This window comes from Vigna unguiculata, chromosome 3 (genome assembly GCF_037176805.1).
Source record: "Vigna unguiculata cultivar grain cowpea cultivar isolate G323 ecotype 2 chromosome 3, ASM3717680v1, whole genome shotgun sequence".
Lineage (NCBI taxonomy): Eukaryota > Viridiplantae > Streptophyta > Magnoliopsida > Fabales > Fabaceae > Vigna > Vigna unguiculata.
The window spans coordinates 4,454,976-4,474,431 of record NC_140794.1 but is presented as its reverse complement, the minus strand read 5'-3'; the positions used below and the strand labels follow the sequence as shown (position 1 = coordinate 4,474,431).

General features: G+C 33.8%; 3 protein-coding genes across 7 annotated transcripts; all 3 read right to left on the bottom strand.

The window, feature by feature from the left end:
- Nucleotides 1-424: 424 nt before the first annotated feature.
- Nucleotides 425-2,873, bottom strand: LOC114179411 (VQ motif-containing protein). 3 transcript variants are annotated; one of them, XM_028065748.2, is made up of 4 exons: nucleotides 2,165-2,869; nucleotides 2,000-2,085; nucleotides 1,810-1,849; nucleotides 425-1,083 (listed from the first exon to the last, which is right to left on the bottom strand). In XM_028065748.2, exon 4 carries the CDS (start codon nucleotides 1,079-1,081, stop codon nucleotides 521-523), a length of 561 nt encoding a protein of 186 aa, XP_027921549.1. In that variant the 5' UTR covers nucleotides 1,082-1,083; nucleotides 1,810-1,849; nucleotides 2,000-2,085; nucleotides 2,165-2,869; the 3' UTR covers nucleotides 425-520. The 3 variants fall into 3 exon arrangements, with proteins under 3 accessions (XP_027921549.1, XP_027921551.1, XP_027921548.1); XM_028065750.2 differs by lacking the exon at nucleotides 1,810-1,849 and having other exon boundaries at nucleotides 2,165-2,873; XM_028065747.2 differs by lacking the exons at nucleotides 1,810-1,849; nucleotides 2,000-2,085 and having other exon boundaries at nucleotides 2,165-2,870.
- A 398-nt stretch (nucleotides 2,874-3,271) lies between these two features.
- Nucleotides 3,272-7,004, bottom strand: LOC114178463 (protein SUPPRESSOR OF GENE SILENCING 3-like). The gene is made up of 6 exons (XM_028064382.2): nucleotides 6,849-7,004; nucleotides 4,808-5,809; nucleotides 4,413-4,710; nucleotides 4,058-4,302; nucleotides 3,783-3,940; nucleotides 3,272-3,632 (listed from the first exon to the last, which is right to left on the bottom strand). Exons 2-6 carry the CDS (start codon nucleotides 5,804-5,806, stop codon nucleotides 3,407-3,409), a joined length of 1,926 nt encoding a protein of 641 aa, XP_027920183.1. The 5' UTR covers nucleotides 5,807-5,809; nucleotides 6,849-7,004; the 3' UTR covers nucleotides 3,272-3,406.
- Nucleotides 7,005-8,832: 1,828 nt separating this feature from the next.
- Nucleotides 8,833-18,145, bottom strand: LOC114178827 (forkhead-associated domain-containing protein / FHA domain-containing protein). Of its 3 annotated transcripts, XR_003603388.2 has the most exons (13): nucleotides 16,932-18,145; nucleotides 16,631-16,765; nucleotides 16,351-16,495; nucleotides 14,208-14,522; nucleotides 13,627-13,852; nucleotides 13,232-13,398; nucleotides 13,036-13,146; nucleotides 12,459-12,510; nucleotides 12,214-12,323; nucleotides 11,958-12,086; nucleotides 11,448-11,537; nucleotides 9,925-10,538; nucleotides 8,833-9,850 (listed from the first exon to the last, which is right to left on the bottom strand). XR_003603388.2 is itself a non-coding variant. In XM_028064940.2 (12 exons), the coding sequence occupies exons 1-12, from the start codon at nucleotides 18,089-18,091 to the stop codon at nucleotides 10,014-10,016; spliced, it is 3,165 nt and encodes a 1,054-aa protein (XP_027920741.1). In that variant the 5' UTR covers nucleotides 18,092-18,145; the 3' UTR covers nucleotides 8,833-10,013. The 3 variants fall into 3 exon arrangements, 2 of the variants coding, with proteins under 2 accessions (XP_027920741.1, XP_027920742.1); XM_028064940.2 differs by having other exon boundaries at nucleotides 8,833-10,538; XM_028064941.2 differs by having other exon boundaries at nucleotides 8,833-10,538; nucleotides 14,220-14,522; nucleotides 16,932-18,144.
- Between the last annotated feature and the right edge of the window lie 1,311 nt (nucleotides 18,146-19,456).

Below are 19,456 nucleotides of genomic sequence, written 5' to 3'. Positions count from 1 at the left end.
GATATAAATATTTAATTTTCATCATTATGTATCATAAGAAAAAAAAAACTACCATAGGTCGCGAAAATTATAAAAACCAAAAAAAAGGTAACGAATATAAAATTATATATTTGAAAAAATAAATAATCTATGATGGTCATGTAATTTTTTTAATCTAATCTTATAATCCACGGGCTAAATGGATTGAATCGAATACATAGTTGAACAAACTTTCATGTTATCTAGTTTTAATACGTTTCTTTTTACATCTTTTTTTTTATTACCTTCAATCTATTTTGAAATAACTTTTTTAAATCTTAGAAAGTCTATTTCAAAATAAATGAGATTCCATCCAAAAAATTATGAAGTATAGGAAGTTTAACAGCCCCAACTTAATATGCTTGATTTAAATGAACTGGATGGAATCAATTAAATATAAATCATATGAATTAAAAAGCATAATTTTGATTAAAAATTATATGAATTAAATATTGGTATCTGGTAATGATGGTGAAGATAACAGAGTAGAATGTGAGAATGGTCAAAATTCTAGTTTCTCACATGGTTTAGCAGAGGCCAGAGGAAACAAAATAAGTAATTCTGGGTCACTGTAACCTGGTTTTGCACGTGGTGATGGATGCAAATAAAATCTCCTTTCTCTGATAGCTTTCTCTTCTTCTTCTGTGTTCAATTCATGCATCACCGACTCTTGTTTCTTTTCATTCTCCATAATGCTCAAATGGGAGAACAAGGTCGAAGGGGTGGTGGGGCTATGAAGAAGGCTTGAACTTCCTGATCCAGGACTCGGAGGAAAGCTACAACTTTTTGATGACTTAGAGGGTGAAGAACATGCACCTGTTTTGAAATGCAAAATGGGTTTCACAATCTCAAGCTTTGGCTTCATGGATTTCCTTCTCTCATGGAGTTTTGAGGTTGTCCTTTTCATGGTCGAAACCTTTGCAGACTCTCCTACTTTTGGTTCCGATGGACCTGTCAAACGTTGTACCACTTCCCTGAATGCATCTGAGTTTGTCTGAACAAAGGTGGTCAGTGGCCTGCAATCTGATGCTGCACCATGGATCGTTGCCTTCTCCATTCTCATCACTACACTTTCACAATGAGAACAATTACAATCACTTAGCATATTATCATGTATATGCACTTTTCACTGCGTTGTTACGTGTGGTATATGTATATATGATTTGAGATCCAGGGATAGACAGTGTGAAAATATGCAGAGTTAAATAATTGATGATTCGTGATGACCCACATCTCCTTGGAGAATGAGAAAACCAAATGTTTTGTGTTCTGTCCAAAGCATGTCATATCAAATAATTCTGGGAATGGGATAAGGTTAACGAGTTAAAGAAGGTTTCCTAGGAGCTGTGTCCATAAACACGGGACATGTATGTGAAACTCCACAACATACAAATGTCCCTCAATAATGTTCTAGGTGGAGGGTTGGCATTTATCGAATCAACCCTCAAAACCATGCTGAACTGTGTTTTTCTTATAATAGGATGTGGATCAGATTTTGCACCTCATAACACTATTAAGGTCTTAGAATTGGACTTGCCTGTTTTTTTTCTTTTACTCTAACGTGACATTTTTTACCTTCAAACAGGTAACTCACAAATAATGTTCTTTTGAGGTTTTCTATATGGATCCAGCTTGAAAAAAGGCATTCCATAAAACTTCAAGAAACTATCTATACAAAAATGAAAGAATGACACCGATTGAAACTCTTAAGAGTTATAACAATTAACAGAGGTTTCATGAATAAAACAAGACATGTCAAACTTGAAATCATAAGAAGATGTTGTGGCCTACCTAAGGTAAGAAAAACGATGGTGTTGCGTTGTTGTTGTGTCTGAATGTGCAGAGAAGAGAATGAGTTGAGAGAGAAAGGAAAAGGAAGAGGAAGAATAAAAAGTGTGGAAGAGAGGGGAAATGGAAGTGAGTGTAGTTAAAGATTTCTGGTACAAAGGTTGGAAAAGAGTTGAGACAGAGAATCTCTGACCTCAGAAAAGTAGTCATAGTATTAGCTTTGCCACATCAACTACCTGTTGTAAAGGGCAATCTACCCTATCACTTTCCTTCTAGTTACTGCCAAAAATGGATTATCTTAACTCAAATTCGAAGAAAAAACAATGATTCTTAAGAGAGACAACTTGAGTATTTTTACCTTTTTTAAGATACCTGTCGTATACCATCATCTGTCCACAACCATTTCTTTTCTCATCTTTCTTATCTGCCAAATTCTTCTTAAATTGGTTACAACCTACCAAATCACAACTACGTTAAAATGAAACTATGAAACAATAAATACAATTTCTTGCTGTAATTTGAAAATGCCATCACATTATATTTCTTACACGAGGAACTTGCTTCTCTAGGGAAAAACACAACAACAAACATAAATATTAACTGGTGAAAGAAAAAAAATACAATATTTATTACATTGTTGAATACAATACAACCTTTAGAAGATCTTCATTAATAGGTACTGAATCAACAATATGAGAGCATGAAAATCTTAAATTTTTTGGGTTTTTCTTATTTATATATACTACTTAACTTTCCTTTATATATAATGTAAGACTTTTGATTTCCATCACAAAAGCCATTGATAACCTAAGTGGTGTATTCCACTTCATCTAAATTTGGTGTTATACATAAAATCAGTCACATGAAGAAGTTGATATTGCACAATCACATATATATAGATACATTCATATTTTATTGTACATTTAAAACATTTTAAAGATATTCTATTTTCATTTTTTTAAATTATAATAGATTGAGATCAATATACATAATTGTTTAATTTTTTTATTTTTTTTAATTTGACATTTGTGTATTTTTTTTTTCTTAACCTTTTTTATATATTATTTTCTTATTCTAGTTACAATAAATTATACATTTTTAACTTAACTCTTCGTAATTTTTATTTCTGATTTTAAAAATTAAATTAACATATTTTGGTTTGATTCATATTTTTTCTGATTATACAATGTTTATTCAATTAAATTAAATAATTGAATTGATTAATCGTTGGAACTTAAATATGAAGTTAGAGCATCATCTTTCATTTTTCAATCCCTCTCATTTTTTTAATCTGATTGTTTTCTCTAATTCTGTTTTAATTTTCAAATTAATTTGTAAAGAAAAAATATTAAAGATTATATATAGTAAATATATACCATTTTGACCTAAGTGTGTTCTGTGTTAGAGAAAATTTAAACAAGACATATAAAATCAGTAATAAAAGAAGAGAGAATATGCAATGTCCTTGTCTTCAAGAACTAAATTTCTGATTTATGGCTCTTCCTTCTTCGACTCAGAACAATCACTCTAATCATTTATCTTTTGTTTATTTTTCTGTATTTATCCTCTCTTTTTCTGCTATGTGCAACACACCCTATCATCAGATACCATTGAACTTGGTTTCTGGGTGAGAAAGTGAATACTTTTCCATGAGCTTAGATAGTCCCTTGTTAAAACTTTCCTCCAACTCCACCTTTTCCTCCCAGTGCCTCCGCATCATTGCAGCAACATTCTCTTTATGAGCTTCTCGAAGTTTCTCCTCTTCAGCAACAAAGTTTTCCATTTCTTTATCTTGAAACTCAACAAATTTTAGATATTCATCAACCCTATCATCCAAACAAACCAAAATCAAAAGACAAATTTAAATACTACAACTGCACAACCTTAACAACTCACCAACATTGTCTTATATATGTATTTACATCTCTTAATGAAATTTGGTTTGGTTGAAATAATGCACAAGAATTAGTCCTTACTTGACTCTCCCTTCCTCTTCATTTAAGGGGCTGGAACATAATGGCTTCACCTTCTCACGTTTCTCCTGCTGCATCCTCTCAAACTCTTCTTCCTTTGCAGCCCTTGAATCGTGAATGATTCTGATCTGCTCCTTGAAAAATTGTTCTTGCATGTACATCTTTCATTCACACAAAGTATCAGAAGATACCAAGAAAAAAAGAAGAAATGTTTCATAAGCTAGAAAAGAAAACAGTATAAACCATCAAACAGTTTGTCACTGACTGCCAACAGTTACCTCTTCCTTGTTCTCTTCGTGTTGCATTTTAGTTCTCAACCTCACAATGCGATTTTCCTCCATTGTCCTTCGCAGCTTCTCGGTCACTATATCCAAGGATTCTTCGAGAGCTTTTGTTTGTTTTTGTTTTCTGACATCCCTGTCCTTCAAATAAACAAGTAGCTGGTTGTCCTCACTCATTTGCCGAAGTTGGTTTACGACCATATCCTGGTATGATCTCATGTCATATTTCAGTCTAGATTTACCTGAACACAATTTTACATAAAAAGACACCCCAGATAAAAGTCAACATGCTGTCTCCATAGAAGACATCAAAAACCAGAAAAAGATTAAGGAAAAGAACTAAAAAAGAAACCTTGGCAGTGTCTGTTGAAAATGTCCAGGTCTTCTTTTACTGCCATGTAGCCATAGAGCTGTCTCCGGCCACCAGGGAGAAATAATCTCCGGTGGTGGCTAAACCAGGCATCTCTGTCAGTTCCTTGTTCTGCAAAGTGTTTGTGAAGACGCTCAGCCTCGAGATAACCTATAGCTGAGGCTTCAAATATCAAAACACTCAACCCTCGATGACCATGGGGGCCATAAGAGTGTCGAGCTTTCACAGCATCGTAAGTGCTGAAATAATTAAGAAGCTCTTGGTTTCCCATACCTAGCCACTGCATATCAAGAAAAAAATAAACATGTAACACAAAACCCAGAACCACTTCAGGAAAAGTAACTGATGATCACAAGAGGTTAACATAAAAACAATACCTTGTCATTTTCATCCTGTTCTAGTCTTGTGTTCTGAACGACAACCATTGGAGGCCAAACGATTTCATGATCTTTGTCCTCATCTTTCAAGCCTTTCCACATACCAAACACTTCCCCTGGTGGAATTACTGCAGTGCCTCTTCTGAGCAATTCCTCATCCAAAAGCTCTGCAAACTCCCTGTGGATCTTCACCCTTTTTGACCCTTTTGTTTTGGCATGAGTAATCAGAGGCTGAAGCCCTCTGTACCAATCAATGGCACCAGGACCACCTCGACAAGCCGGACAGTGCCACTGTCTTTCTGGTTCGTTAATCTTATCAATTGTTAGGCTATCAAAATTCTCGAAGAAAACCTTAAACCATTTGTTCTTCTTACGAGTCTCATGGCTCTTTTGACTAGCATCAGAATCATAGTCATCACTCATTAGATCCTCATCAGTATCTTCCATTGCATCAAATCCCTCCTCCCCCTCTTCATCAACACCATCATTCTTCACAGGGGATTCTTCTCTAATCTCATCCTTTACCATGCTATCATCACCCCGTTGCTGCATGGAACCACTTCTGGATTGCCAATTCCACCCATGCTCCAAGGGAGGTCGAATTAATGTGCTAGAAATCACATTGCTGCTGTCAGATTTACTTGCATTTAACTGGGTCCTTGCATTTCCTTCTGCAGTTCTTCTAAAGTTAGCATTTTTGGAATGCCAAGGATTTCCATTTCCAGTTCCAGTTCCAGTTGCAGAACCAGAAGCCCTTCCAACTCCTCCATCATACCCAGAAACCGGAGGACTCCATGGTTTTGCAGCACTGCTTTTGGCTCTATTCTTGGATTTCCTTGAATACACCACCCACTCACCATCATCTTCTCCTGACTGAAGGTTAACATCATGACTCAATTGCTCAACTTTTGGAAGAGACTCTGATGCATTTTTCCCTTTGGAAGAAGAATCACCATTGGTTGCCACAGTGGAAGATCTCCCACCTCTTTTTGAACTCATTTTCTGGAACACAATTGTTGTACCTCGTCAATCGTCCACAAAAACATAGAATTCATATTAAACAAATAATGATAGTATAAAACACACGATTCCCAACAAAGATTTTCATTTGTTTTCAGCTTGATTAAGTTTTCTAGTATTATAATAAATAATACCACATACGAACACAGATTAGTTATAGCAGTTTAATTCACCGAATCAGAATGATTAGTTAGAGTGACACACCATGCACCATGTTGGTTACTTTCAAGCGAAGTTATCTTAACAGATAAAGCAATACTGATATACACTATAAGCAATAATAATCCCCCCATTAAAGGGGTTAACCATTGGCCTCAATTCCAACCATATTTTAAAATAATGTTTCATCGAGAAAAAATAGAATCTCCTGAGTGTACATTAGTTGTTTGTTGTCAGTTTAAAATACTTTATGAAACATATCCATTAACAATAAAGTAATGCATATTTACAACAAATAGAAAATAACTACTGCTATAATTTTAAGATGATTATTATAACATTCAGAAAACTAATTTTCTCTGATGATTTAAGTACAGTTGATCCTATACTATAAAAAAGAAATCTTTGCAGTACTTATACTTAAAACATCATATTTTACTCTTTACTCGTACTGTTTTAATCTCTTCCTCCACTTGTGATAAATAAAAGGATTAAAAATGACATATACAAAACTAAATCGAGAGTTTTTTTATTATAGAAACAACAGGAGAGGTTTTTCTTAAGAATAGCAGTAAATGAGCAGGTAAATTTGAAGTTTGTCTAATTAAGTGCATAAATGGCCTATTTTCAGTTACATTCAGTTTGTCGGGTATGGGAAAGTTAGTTGTATCTTTCTGTTCTCAGTATGGAACTGACGTTTCTGATCCATGAATGAAAGATGATTCTTTTCTGCTTAAATTGGTTACTATACAGATATATCAGTATCAGGTAACTCATGTAGAAGAAGAAGAAAAGGAAAAGTGAAAAGGAAAACGGATTAAGAGAGAAAGAGAAGGTTGGAGAAGAAGAAAGAAGATGGTACCTCAGACTCAGATCAGAAGGATCGCAGGTTGTTGGAAGAAGAACAGAAGAGCTAAGTGAACTTAAAGTTGACTCGCAATCTTCTCTCATATGTTGTTGTGTTTTCGGACTTTAAATTTTTATCAAATTTTATTTTTCGGAAGTTTTCACGTGCGTCATAAATTTCAACGCTGTCAGATCCACCCAATCATCTACGGAATCTATCTATTACCTGTTATATCAGATTGCATTTTATGCTGCTATTACCTGTTTATTTAGTTATTACACTTAAGTTTTCCATGCTTTGTACTCTAGTAATAGAGTGCGACAATATTATTAATTTAATATTGTTGTTTTAAAAACCTTGTTCATGATAATTTTAATTAATTAACCGTTTATATTTTTACAATTGTGTTAACTGCTGTTTTAAGGTATTCATTAAGGAATTAAAATTTTAAAATTATATAAGAACTTGTTATAAAGTCATAAAATAGTGTACTTGTTAGCCATAAAGACACAAGAAATTAGGTGAAGTGTGCTTTTTAAAAAACTTTTAACATTAATACACTTCTTTCTTTAAAAGATATATATTTTGATAGATAGAAAATTTCTTCATTTGGAAAAAATAAAAAAGAGAAAAACAAAATATCAGCTGATATCTAGGTATAGTTTTTGGAAACCTCTATTTTATAGAGATCAATTTATACAATAAGTAATCTTTATAGGATTTCTAGTCAAATATTCAAACATTATTTTTACTTATTTCTCTAAGTATGTTTTTTTTTTAATCTCTTTACACATATATACAATCACAGGATTAGTGAAAAGATATTAAAACCTGCAAAGTCAAAGATAAACAAGTATAAAATTTAAGTTAGAGTTTCTTAATTAAAATAAGGATAATGAAGTTCAAAGTGTGTCTTCTAATTATGGATCCAATTATCTTATTTTATTTTTGACAATATATTATTTCATTGTAAATGCTTAAAAACAACATAGAAAATTACAAACAATACGTAACCATAAACATTTAACTTTAATTAAAGTTTGAATAGTCTATACTGTATAGACTAGTCTAGATATAAATGTAGATCGTCTAATCCCACATTTAAACAATACATCCTAATGTTGAGACTTTGTTAAATATCTTAAAACATGTTTATTTGTACATTAATCTCTAAAGAGTTTGAACTATTTTTTGTTTTTTAATAATGCCGTTTTACATCCTAAAAATGCCTTAAAATAGAGTTAGCCATTTTCCTATTTTCTTATAATTATATATATAGAAATAAATCTCTAATTATATTAAACTAATGTTATAACTAACCATCCAACTATTTATTTATCGACTGAGTATAATACATTTCAAATATCAATTTTATAATATAGCAATAATATTTTAAATTAGCTATCATTTTACAAAAGGTAATGTTACATTAACTTTTTTTTCAGAACAACCTTTAGTTAATACTCCATATAATACGTTAGAAATAAATAAATAATTAATATATATATATATGAGAAAGTTATTACATAATAGTTTTATAAAATTGAAATTATTAATTGACTTTCCAATGTATGCGTCAAAACCATGAACGTTATGTAAAAATAATAAAAAATAAGTGTAATTAATGAAAAGAGAAGTTGTGACCATTTTTTTGTCACGAAACATGTTCCATACATAATCTCAAATCTGACAACCGAATACAAGAAAGTTATGACGATATAACACGTCATCTAATCATCACATCATACATCTATATACACAGATTTTTACTATAATTTAATTTAATATAAAATAAATTAATGTAAAAGCATTTTACATGGGCAGCAAAACTAAAAATTTAGATTTTCTGCTAGTTTTTTTTTTCTGTTCCATTATTATGTCTTAATATTGACGTTTTAAAATATATTAAAAAAATATTTAAAATATTAATATAATATAATTTTAATATTCAGCAAAAGAAAAATACAAAAAATTTAATAAAGAATCTGAACTCCAGAACTGAATTGTAAAATCAGTGTCTTAAATATAATTAGAAAATTGTGAAAAGAATAAGAAATGAATTACACTTACACCTACCAAATACCAGTAGTGATCATATATACATGTTTATTCCCTCGTGATTGGAGCATATATTCCTATCTAGTTAACAAATAAAAAATAGGGAATAAATACTCCCAAAGAATGGTTCCATAGAGTATCAAACGGGGAAAAGAATGGTTACAGTGAATTTGCACCTGAATTTCTCTGCTGCAGAGGTAGCAGAACAACGGAGTCTACTGGTACAGCTCTCATTTCACTCCGCTGCATCATAAATAGGAATACACACCAATTGATCTTGTAATCAAAGAGATGATCGCATCGTTTTCTTAAGTTTCTTGTCAAAGAGAATGTATCGGAACTCGATATTAATGCTAAAACATTGTACAACATAATGCCTTACTGATCCAACGTAGAATGTTGATGCTGCCAAAGATTTTGCAAGTACCGTTTCCCCAACCCAAGTTGAACAACAGAATGGTATTCCTGTTATTGAACTATTCATGTTGAGAAACTTGAAGCCAGCCTGGAATCCATTATACGCTGAAACACACCCACAAAACTTACAATTTACATAATTTTCATCTAATCATGACTGGTGGCCATGGCTTCAATTTTCTTGGGATTATTTCATTCGTAAGGTTATTGCCTGACGATTAGCCACCACTTTCAAATCCTTTACTTGAATCCTTGGAACTATAAGAAATGATACAGTTGCTCCATCAATCCATCTTCCATCTTTACTTAAGAAACCCACATTGAGTTGGATCCACCACCTAAGAAAGGGACCTGGGGCTATAAAGTGGTTAAGTAATCCATCAAGTCTAAAATGGGCTGAACCACGAGAGATCCGAAATACCACTTTCTACTCCAAACTTAATCAACCCAGGATGAGTGTTCCTAATCACTTTCTTTTGAAAGTTCAACGGCTTCGCTCTTTGCAAGTTGAATATCTGCTACTATTTATATCCAAGTGTCGCCTACATTTTACGACCCGAAGCAAGAATTACAAGTCAAAAATAGTTCACATGTTTCTTTATAATCAATTTTTTACCTTAAAGATTTTGTATAAAATGCTCTTATTGACAGCTCCATAATCACTTTTTCTTGCTCCCAATGTAGCTCCTTGCAGAAGCTCAACTGCTATGAATCGACCTGACTCCAGAGTATATCAGCATATTCCTTCTCCTCTTCCTTCTCCTGTTCAACATAATTGGTTGCTTCCAGTTCTTCTGGAAGCTCGACAAATTCCTCTTCATCATCAAGCTCTTCCATCATTTCTTCTTCTGTACGTTTCTCGTTCTCTCGCTCAGCAAGTTCAACCATAACCTCCCTCATAGCCTGCTTTGTAGCTGGCCGATCACTAGATCCATATTTAGGAGCAGGCACAACAAACGGCAGAATTATATCCTTTAATTCTGTGCTTTTAACTTTAGGACGACCATTATTTTCTGTAGGAGGAAAAGTAAATATAATCCCAAGTTCATAATTGCAAATGTGAAGCCCACAATTCACAGAAGGGTCCTCCTTTTTAGGTCCTTCAGCTTTTATCCTAAATGGGTTTGAAATCTGTCGCCCCCAGGCAGCAGCACTAAAATTATGAGACCCACAGTATACCCAACCAACGGAAGGTGCATCCCTCCCAGACCAGAAGCATCTACGCACCACCTGCGCAAACCAATTTCAATGAAATCACTTCAAACATACATTTGTTATGTGGGGAGGAAAAGCAGAGATTGGTTTAGTAATTGAGAAGCTAATCACTCAAGTCAAATCCTATATGTATTTAGTATCTGAAAAATAGATTAATGTAGGAACTCGGTGACAACCATATGAATGAGTACAATTCATACAAGGGGTCTCTGAAATCTTGTTCACACAAATAGAGTAAAAATGCATCGAAAGCAAGCCATTGATATTGTGCAATAGAATACAAAAGACATGACAAAAGCTCATCCTACAGACAGATAATGCTGTCATTTTCCATAGAAACATGAGTGCCATGTTCAAATACGAAGAACTGGTGCACTTACAATAGGAAAATAAATGGCAGGAAAGCTCCAGAACACTGATCATCACAACAAAAGAAGCCAAAAATCTAGCATAATAAATACTGCACTCAGATGAAATCAAACAAAAATAAATAAATGATTCACGGATTGGATAAATTATAGCTTCATAGCAAGCTCATTGATACCACCGTTATTGCATGTAAACTAACACTTTAAAGATTAAAATGAGATCGACAAACTGCACCCGGGAAGTGCCTAAACTAGAAATCCTTTAATTGTTGTACTCATAAAATGTGAAACCCATTCAAATAACCTAAGCGTGTTCATCAATTTGAACCCATTCTAATTCCGATTGAAGAATTATTAGTTGCCAATTTCCCTATCAAAACTAGAGATGGGGAATGACAGGACACAAAGAGGAAAGAGGTACCCGAATCCCTCAAACTCAACTTTTCCTTAACACAGGAAGAATAAATGCGTACAGCAACTATTTAACTTGAGAATATTTTCCATAACAAGAATACATACATGATACATCAATATAAATCCATATGAAGTAATTTACCTTAATATGCATTGGATGCCCTATTCTTTCAGGCGGATGAGGAATAGCATCACGAAGTATATCTAAAGTCTTCAACCTTTGCCATGTTTTCTGTTCAAAAGTAGAGAATCGATTATGCATTGTTCACACATAATTACAATTTATTTATACAAACCAAGTCAAAACTTTACCCCTTCCGAAGATAACTTTGAAAACAATTTCTTAAAAAAGAGATAATACCAATAAAACGGTCACGAACTAAATGGTATTCACATTTGTGATGAAAAAGTTTCAATACTAACCATTTGAAAATGGTTAGGGAAGGGGAGCGTATTCGCTGACTCAATATATTCCTTTAAAATAACCCTTTGAAAATGTGTTTTACACATGTTAAGCGAGATTAACTTATCCTAAATAGGGACCTACAAATTGTCCCATGCAATCTTTGTATGAATGAGTGTGTGGCTGTCTCTCCCCGTGATCTTGTCACAAGGTTACCCAAGGAATCTAGCATAAAGAAAATCATATCACCTCTGTGAAGCAAAGGATATATCTTGAAGGCAAAATCCCATTGTAAGCATTCTTCACTCTTTCAATAGTGGGAAATAGAATCCTAACAGAAGGATTCTTTAGTTCTTCACTAGCACTCCAGCAGCCCCACTGTCAAACCATCATTAAACTATTGAATTAAAAAAAGAACAATCTAAACAAATCATGCCTCTTGTAGAAAAGATGTAAAAAAAAAATTCAAGGGAATCTAATGAAAGAGCAAAGGCCTTCGGATTACTTCAGGATCAGACTCTTCAGAGTCAAAATGTTGCAATGATTTCTTCCCGACAGCAGACGAGAAAGCAGCAAGAAATTTTGAATTGATGGATGAACCAATAGAAGATGCACCTAATGGACAGAAAAGGAGTCAAACAATATTGTCCAGAAGATTGAAAACAGAACGACGAGGTCATCTTATCGATTTTGACCTGTAATTAGTAGGGTTGGCATTGTACTCAATAATATTAAAAAAAAAACACTTACTGCAAATAATTTCAGACTTTAATGCTTCGGGCCATTTGTATCGATTTAGAATCTGGTAGAAAAAAAGTAATAATAATTATTCATAACTGGATCTTTCAAAATTATTTATAGCATAAACATCGTCATTTACATGCAAAATCAAGAATGTTTGAGTGACAAAGAAAGAGAAACTCGTAACTATACTTCAAGATAACAAAAGTAGAAAAAGAAATCAAACTTAACCTTAATTTCAACGGTAAACTAAGTGTGACTATCTCGATCTATTAGAAATTAGAAATAACAAGCCTTATAAGAAATATTTCCGCCATATGCCTAGCCAATGAGACATCTTAAAACCTATCCTTCACAACCAAAACTAGACATTTGAATAGTTAAACTTACATGTTGCCTACCATAGAGATTAGATAGGCTCCCATACCATCTCAGAAATGAGTTAAGCCTAACTTCATTAAGAAAGTAGCTCAATAGAGAAGATTGTACAAGTCTTATATGGGGCATTTTGGCCAATTTCATATTGAATGTGGAACATCTTAATACAATCAATGCAAAAAGATCTTCCTGGTCCGGCACCACTTACCTCTTGTAGTCTCCAAAGTCCATAACATCTTTCAGTGGAAGCAATGAGTGAGCAAAAGGCCACCATATGTTCGGATTGCATCATCTTTGACATATCTTTAAAATAGTGCCCCTGCAAAGTTACAATGCCTCAAAAATCATGTAACATAAATGAAGGCAACCAACAAGTAATCCTCTCGAAGACACATCCAACACACCTCTGAGACATTTAGTATTAGTTGAACTTTCTTAGAGTTTTCTCCCATGGCAGCAGCAAGTGCCTCTTTTGCACAAACATATCCAGAAAACGTGAAGAATCCGGCATCCCAAAGAGGAGAAACCCATTTTGCAACATCTCTAGGCAGAAAACCAAGTTGAACACAGTCTACCGAAAGGAACAAAAACAATCGATATTATTATGGGTAGCCTGAAAATATGAAAACCCTATCCACCCGCTATACAGGCATGTCCAAAACAACAATAACAATATAACGAAAGTTCAAAACACATTTAAGAAAAACAGAATAAAAAATTAATTTGAAAATCCTGAGATGAATGGAGAATCGAATGTAAATATAATGCAAAAGGAATTCACATGTCACGTAGCTTTTACCTCCCTCAAAAGCTTGATCAGGATTGGGAACAAGAACAATAACAGCATTTTCATCAACAGACGCAATGGGCTTTCTTCTTAAAACAATCTCCAACTTCCCATAAGCATTCTTACAGGACTTTCCAAGGAATGAAGCCAGTGATTTTAGTCTAGCACTGTTTGAGTCCACTACAGTGCGGAAAAGATGGCTCACACCAACCACAGATGCCACAACTGAACCAAGAAACTTCAAAACAGAAAAGAAAAAAAAAAATATGAACAGAAATTAGCATCTTTCAGAGTATAAATTGTAGTCAAAGAATCCATAGAAGAAGTAGCTTCACCAAAGTCACCAAATGATCACATGGCTAACAATATTAGTGCTGGAATTCAATATTAAACCAAGATATCCTACTAGCATCACCTTAACCATAAGTCGGCGTTTAAGGGTATAACATTCCAACCCAAGCTAGGTGGATATAGTTCGCAAATATTAAATTTAAAAGAACAAAAATGATACTTTATATCAAAAAATAAATACAGAGGCAGTGGCAAGGGCAGTCAACCAGTGCTGAAAGAAGCAATATCATTGAATGACATACTTGAGTACTTACAACAGGAGAGGCCTGAAAAGATTCTGACAAAACAGAAGTTCTATAAAAGTGAATTCCAGGTACTGAAGCAACAAGATGTCCTGTAGCGCCTCCAAAGTCATATTTTGTCAGCTGTGTAATCCAGTGAGCCTGACTGGGTACATTAATAACAAGAGATGCCATAAACCCAGCCAATTGAGCAGCAAAATCACATTTTGATTGATGAATGTCAGCATTGCCAATTTTTTGGAAAAGCGATGAAAAATCAACAGAAGTAGCATGAGGGAAATCTTGCCACCATATAGTGTTAGTCACACTGTTCCACTACACAACCATGAAAAATTGAAAAATTAATCAATAGTTTTGCCATGTTAGTGAATAATGACATACAAACAAGGAATAGTTGTAAACCTACAATCAGCATGACTAAGGATACCTATTAAAATGCTAATACACATAATTTTACATGATACAAATGTTGCTATTACAGGCTTCAAAGTTTAAACTAGGGAAACTATGGTAAATGCAGTAGTTGATGTCTTACATCTAAACATTTTACAAGAATAATTCTGAGTCCTCCAATGTTTGTATACAAGTATCATGTAAATTAACTTATTTGATTGTGGTGGACAATAAAAGTTTTTTTCTGCCTTCTTATGTTTTGATTATTTCATTATTTCACATTATTGCTCCAAACAAATTTTGCACTGTTTTTATAGTGTATAAAATGATCCAAAAAAGAACATATTTATATGTCAATGAATAATGAAATATAAAGGACAGTAAATACAAGATGAAGTATAGTCATTGGGTTACTATATACATATACATACATGCATATATGTATGTATCCAGAGAGATAGCGAGAATGTATCTAGTGAGAAAATCATTTTTATTTGAGAATACGAATAGATAAGTTGGAATGTACAATCATACATGAATGGTCAAAATTAAAAATTTCTTAAAAGCTATGTGACTTTTTAAAATATTCACAGAACTTGTCTTTTAATCTTTGACTATTCATGGTAAGACCCAACAACTAATATATATTTTCCTCGGGAGAAAATACTCTCCGGTTGATATGGCATCAGGTGAGAGGTGTGAGCAAGAGGAGTATATTTCAACCATATAATATCGAAAGAGATGGTTAAGACTAAAACTAGCTAAACAATTTTCACCATCCATATGTGGTTGTATGCCCAAAACCTACTCCTCTCATCCGACTGGATATGTCCCCCCGTATGTGTGCGTTATGTTCTATTAATTCTTTAGTTTTGAGAATCAATATAGTTTTGATGTCACAGAATAAGACAATGAAGGATTTGGTCAAGGGAAAGCATGATGGATGTAATAACAAAACATAAGGCAGAAACCATGGTTGGAGAATAAATGTCGACACCACACTCTGATATAGTGTTTGGAACACTCTCTACTATTGGCTGAAATTTATTGCAAATCACAATTTTGTGGATATAATCTTGTTTAATGAAATTCATTAGAAATCACAACTTTTTAGAGTCTCACATCTTATTGAGTTTCAATCCTATTTTTGTAGTTTTCAATAATTTTTAACCGATAAGGATATGTGATAGAGAATATGCTCCTAGCACTCCTCTCGGTTGGAGAAGAGTATTCTGGCATGATAGGAGAGCGAAATGGGAAGGAAGGGAAGGATTTGAAAGAGCAAAGAATTTTGAGGAGAGAAGGTTAGGAAGGCTTCTATCTTGGAGAAGAGCTGCTAGCTGCAGACTGTGGGGTTTTGTTAAGCACTGCATACTTGTAGTGTCACTGTATAGTGTACCTTCCATAGGTTTCTGATTCTAGTGTCGCTTAGTTCCGATCAAAGAGTCACTGAGTATAAAAGTATTACTGAGTTTTGCACCAAATCAGTATAAGTAATAATAATTCAAATACTACATAAATTATGATATTTCAGTATTATTATTCTTACTGTTTGTTAATATAGATACCAGAACACCTTACTACTCCTAAGCTAGAAACATTTCATCTTGTGAAGGCAATAAGCTATCAGGTATGTGATGTCTAAATAAACAATGTAAACAAATGAACAGCGAAAACACATTTTCTCTTCAATTTATCAGGTAAAATCATGTATCAATGTCAATAACTAAAAGTTAGGTTATTAGAATACCTGCTTTTCCACCAAATTAGCAGATGTGATAACAATTCGAATGCTACCTTTTCTTTGTAAAACAATCAACTTTGGATGATGGCAAGCAATCCCTTGTCTCTTGCGGTCATTACCAAATGCTATGGTTTCGGGGAATTGGGGATACCTAATATCCAACAAGAAAGACATTCACAAATAGGAGAAATAAAGTAGTGAATCGCAAGGGCGTAATTTAAGCTACATATCTCCCTCACCCTCGAAAAAAAAAATTCAAAGAAATCAAAAGAAAAAAAAAACTTACACTACAACTAGGTTAGGATAATCCTGGTAAGGCACAGATACTCTTTCCTCGGGTTTTGAACTCCAACATCTCTCGGTATTATGACATGCAATCGTAACTGGAAGGTGAAAAGGAATCTTGCAATATGTCAAGAACCTAACAAGACACTTCAGTTAGGACACATTTCCAGCCAATCTAAAACACATAATCAATCACAAGTAAAGATACAACAATAGGAAACACAAGCAAAAAACAAAAACGGTTTAAAAAGGGAGCAATATGAAAGGAAAACAGTACATTGAAAAATTTTAGGTAATCACACCATTTTATGTCACTTGTAAACGTTGCTATAAATATCCTTGAAATGTTTTCCAAAGGATGAAATAGTTCAGGAAGAGATATCGACCGATGACACGCCGAGGAGCCATGGTTCATAAATTCAAGGCGGTTCAAGTAAAAATTCTTGCCAGGCTGGGGATAAACATTGTCGTTACCACTGCCAAGCTGTCCCTGACAGTCACCACCAACAGAAGAATGATCAAGATTATCCTTCCCTGCAGAATCTAACAGCACCTTTGTATTTGGAACATTATCAGCAACATCAACTCCAACTTTTGCATCCAAACCCATCCTTTTACTTTCACCAAATAATCCCAACCTTGACTGCACCTCAGTATTGCAAGGAGCACACACAGATCCATCACGCACAACACACAACACAGGATCACTACTAAGCAATATATCTCTGCACCTATCGAGAAGAAACCTTCCTCTCCCAACAACTCCCTCATACCTTGAAACATTAGCCTTCAGTGCAAAAACCCTCTTACTCCTCTTCCCACTCTGCGAGTGTTCCGAGAATGTTTTCAACCCATCAATTTCACTATCACACCCTTCGAAATCAATTCTCTCAACAACAAACCCAACTCCGTTCCCAACCCCACACGAACCGTTCTGGTTCCCACAAACCAACGAAACCCTATCTCCAACCGATAATTCCACCGCCGTTCCCTTCTCCATCTCAACGCCGTTCACGAAAACCCCGTTGGAAGCTTCTCGAAGCACGAAGCCATCGTTGTTTTCGTGAGACGACGTCCTGGCCCTTTTTCTGAACTCGTGGACAAGGCGCCACGCGGCGGTGCAGTCGTCGGTCAAAAGAACGCCGTTGAGGATGTAGAGTTTGCGGAGGGAAGAATCGAAGAGGAGTTGGCAGTGGCGCTTGCTCACTCGCCGGTCGCGGAAGACGAAGCTGCAGTCGCGGGGGCGGCGCCCGATCGAGTACGGGTGGTCCGCGCGGAGGCGCATAAAGTCGCAGGGCGAAACGGCGCCGTTTTGAGTGGATGAAAGGAGAGCGACATCGAAATTTCTTACAAAGAGTGAGATAGTTTTGGGGTTATTGTCGAATGAAGAAGATGAAGAAAAATCGTGCGCGAAGGGTCTCTTGTGATTGGAATTGGGGTTGATCATGGTGGAAGATTCCATTGAAGAAATGGAAGAGGAGAATGAGAACAAAAATTTGAAATTAGGGAGTGTGGGAATTTAAGTAACTGTAAAAATGAAGAAAAACGACTTTTCGCTCCCATTATTTTCCCTCCAAAACACTCGATTTAAGAAAATTACGGGATTAGGTTTGGGCTAGGGTTATACATCCAAATTCAATAATTTACTAAATGAATATATTTTTTTTAGGCTAAAATAAAATTTTAACTTAGTTAAAAATAAAAAATAAAATAAAAAATTGTCCGTAAAACATTTTCAACAGTAAGTTTTCTAGAATCGTTTATTGTACTGAGGATTAAATTATGAAATTGTTGAAAAGTCACTTGATAGATATGTTTAGAACTTGAATTTTGAAGCTATGTAAAAATATATTCTTAGGAATTTTAATCTTTAACTTTTAAAAAATGTTTTTCTTCGTAATTTTATAATGGTTTAATTAGTCGGATAATACTAACTTTCATTTAGATGTGTTAGTTTAGTACCGTTTTTTAAAAAATGTCAATTTGGTCTTAACTTTTGAAAAGATATCTTAATTAGGTTTTGTTTAGCAAAAAATTATTAACATAGTTAACTTAATTGATATTTAAAATAACTTACAAAATTAAGTGTTGATATTTATATTAAAATTTAATAGTAAAAGTTATTAATTAAGTTAACGGCTTTAGTAATTTTTGTTTGAAGGAAACTTAAATAAGACATTTTTTCAAAAATTTTGACTAAATTAACACATTTTTAAAAATGAATACCAAACTGACATATCTAAACAAAAATGACTATTATCCAACTAATCCGACTAATTAAACCTTTTATAATCTAAATGATAAAGAAATATGTAGTTTTCATAGTTTAAATACAGTACTTCACAACATGTTTGGTATCAAAATTATCCTAATATTTTTCTATATGAAATTATGTAACAAAATTTTTAAAAAGTATTTTATTGTATGTTATTTGATGAGGTAAAACAAATCAACCATGCACGTGGATTTGTTTGTTTACTTTCACATTGTGTATATTATATTATTATGATAAGAATAAGAATGTAGTGGTGATAAATGTATTCGAAACCTAAACCTATGCTGCAGTAGCCCACTCGCAATTTTGTCGTATTATGAGTGTTGCAGTCACAAGCAAACTTTGAAAACGGAGAAATTTGTGCATAAGCTGAGTCTGCCGACATTTTATAACAGTCACAATTTTTTAGATGTAAATTAATGTATATATTTACGGTATAATTATTTATTGTTATCTAAATCATGAAATATTGTGTATAATAATTTGTTGACTTTTATGTTAATCTTCTTTAAAATCGTGTCATCGCTAATTAAAAGTGGAATTGTTTTATAT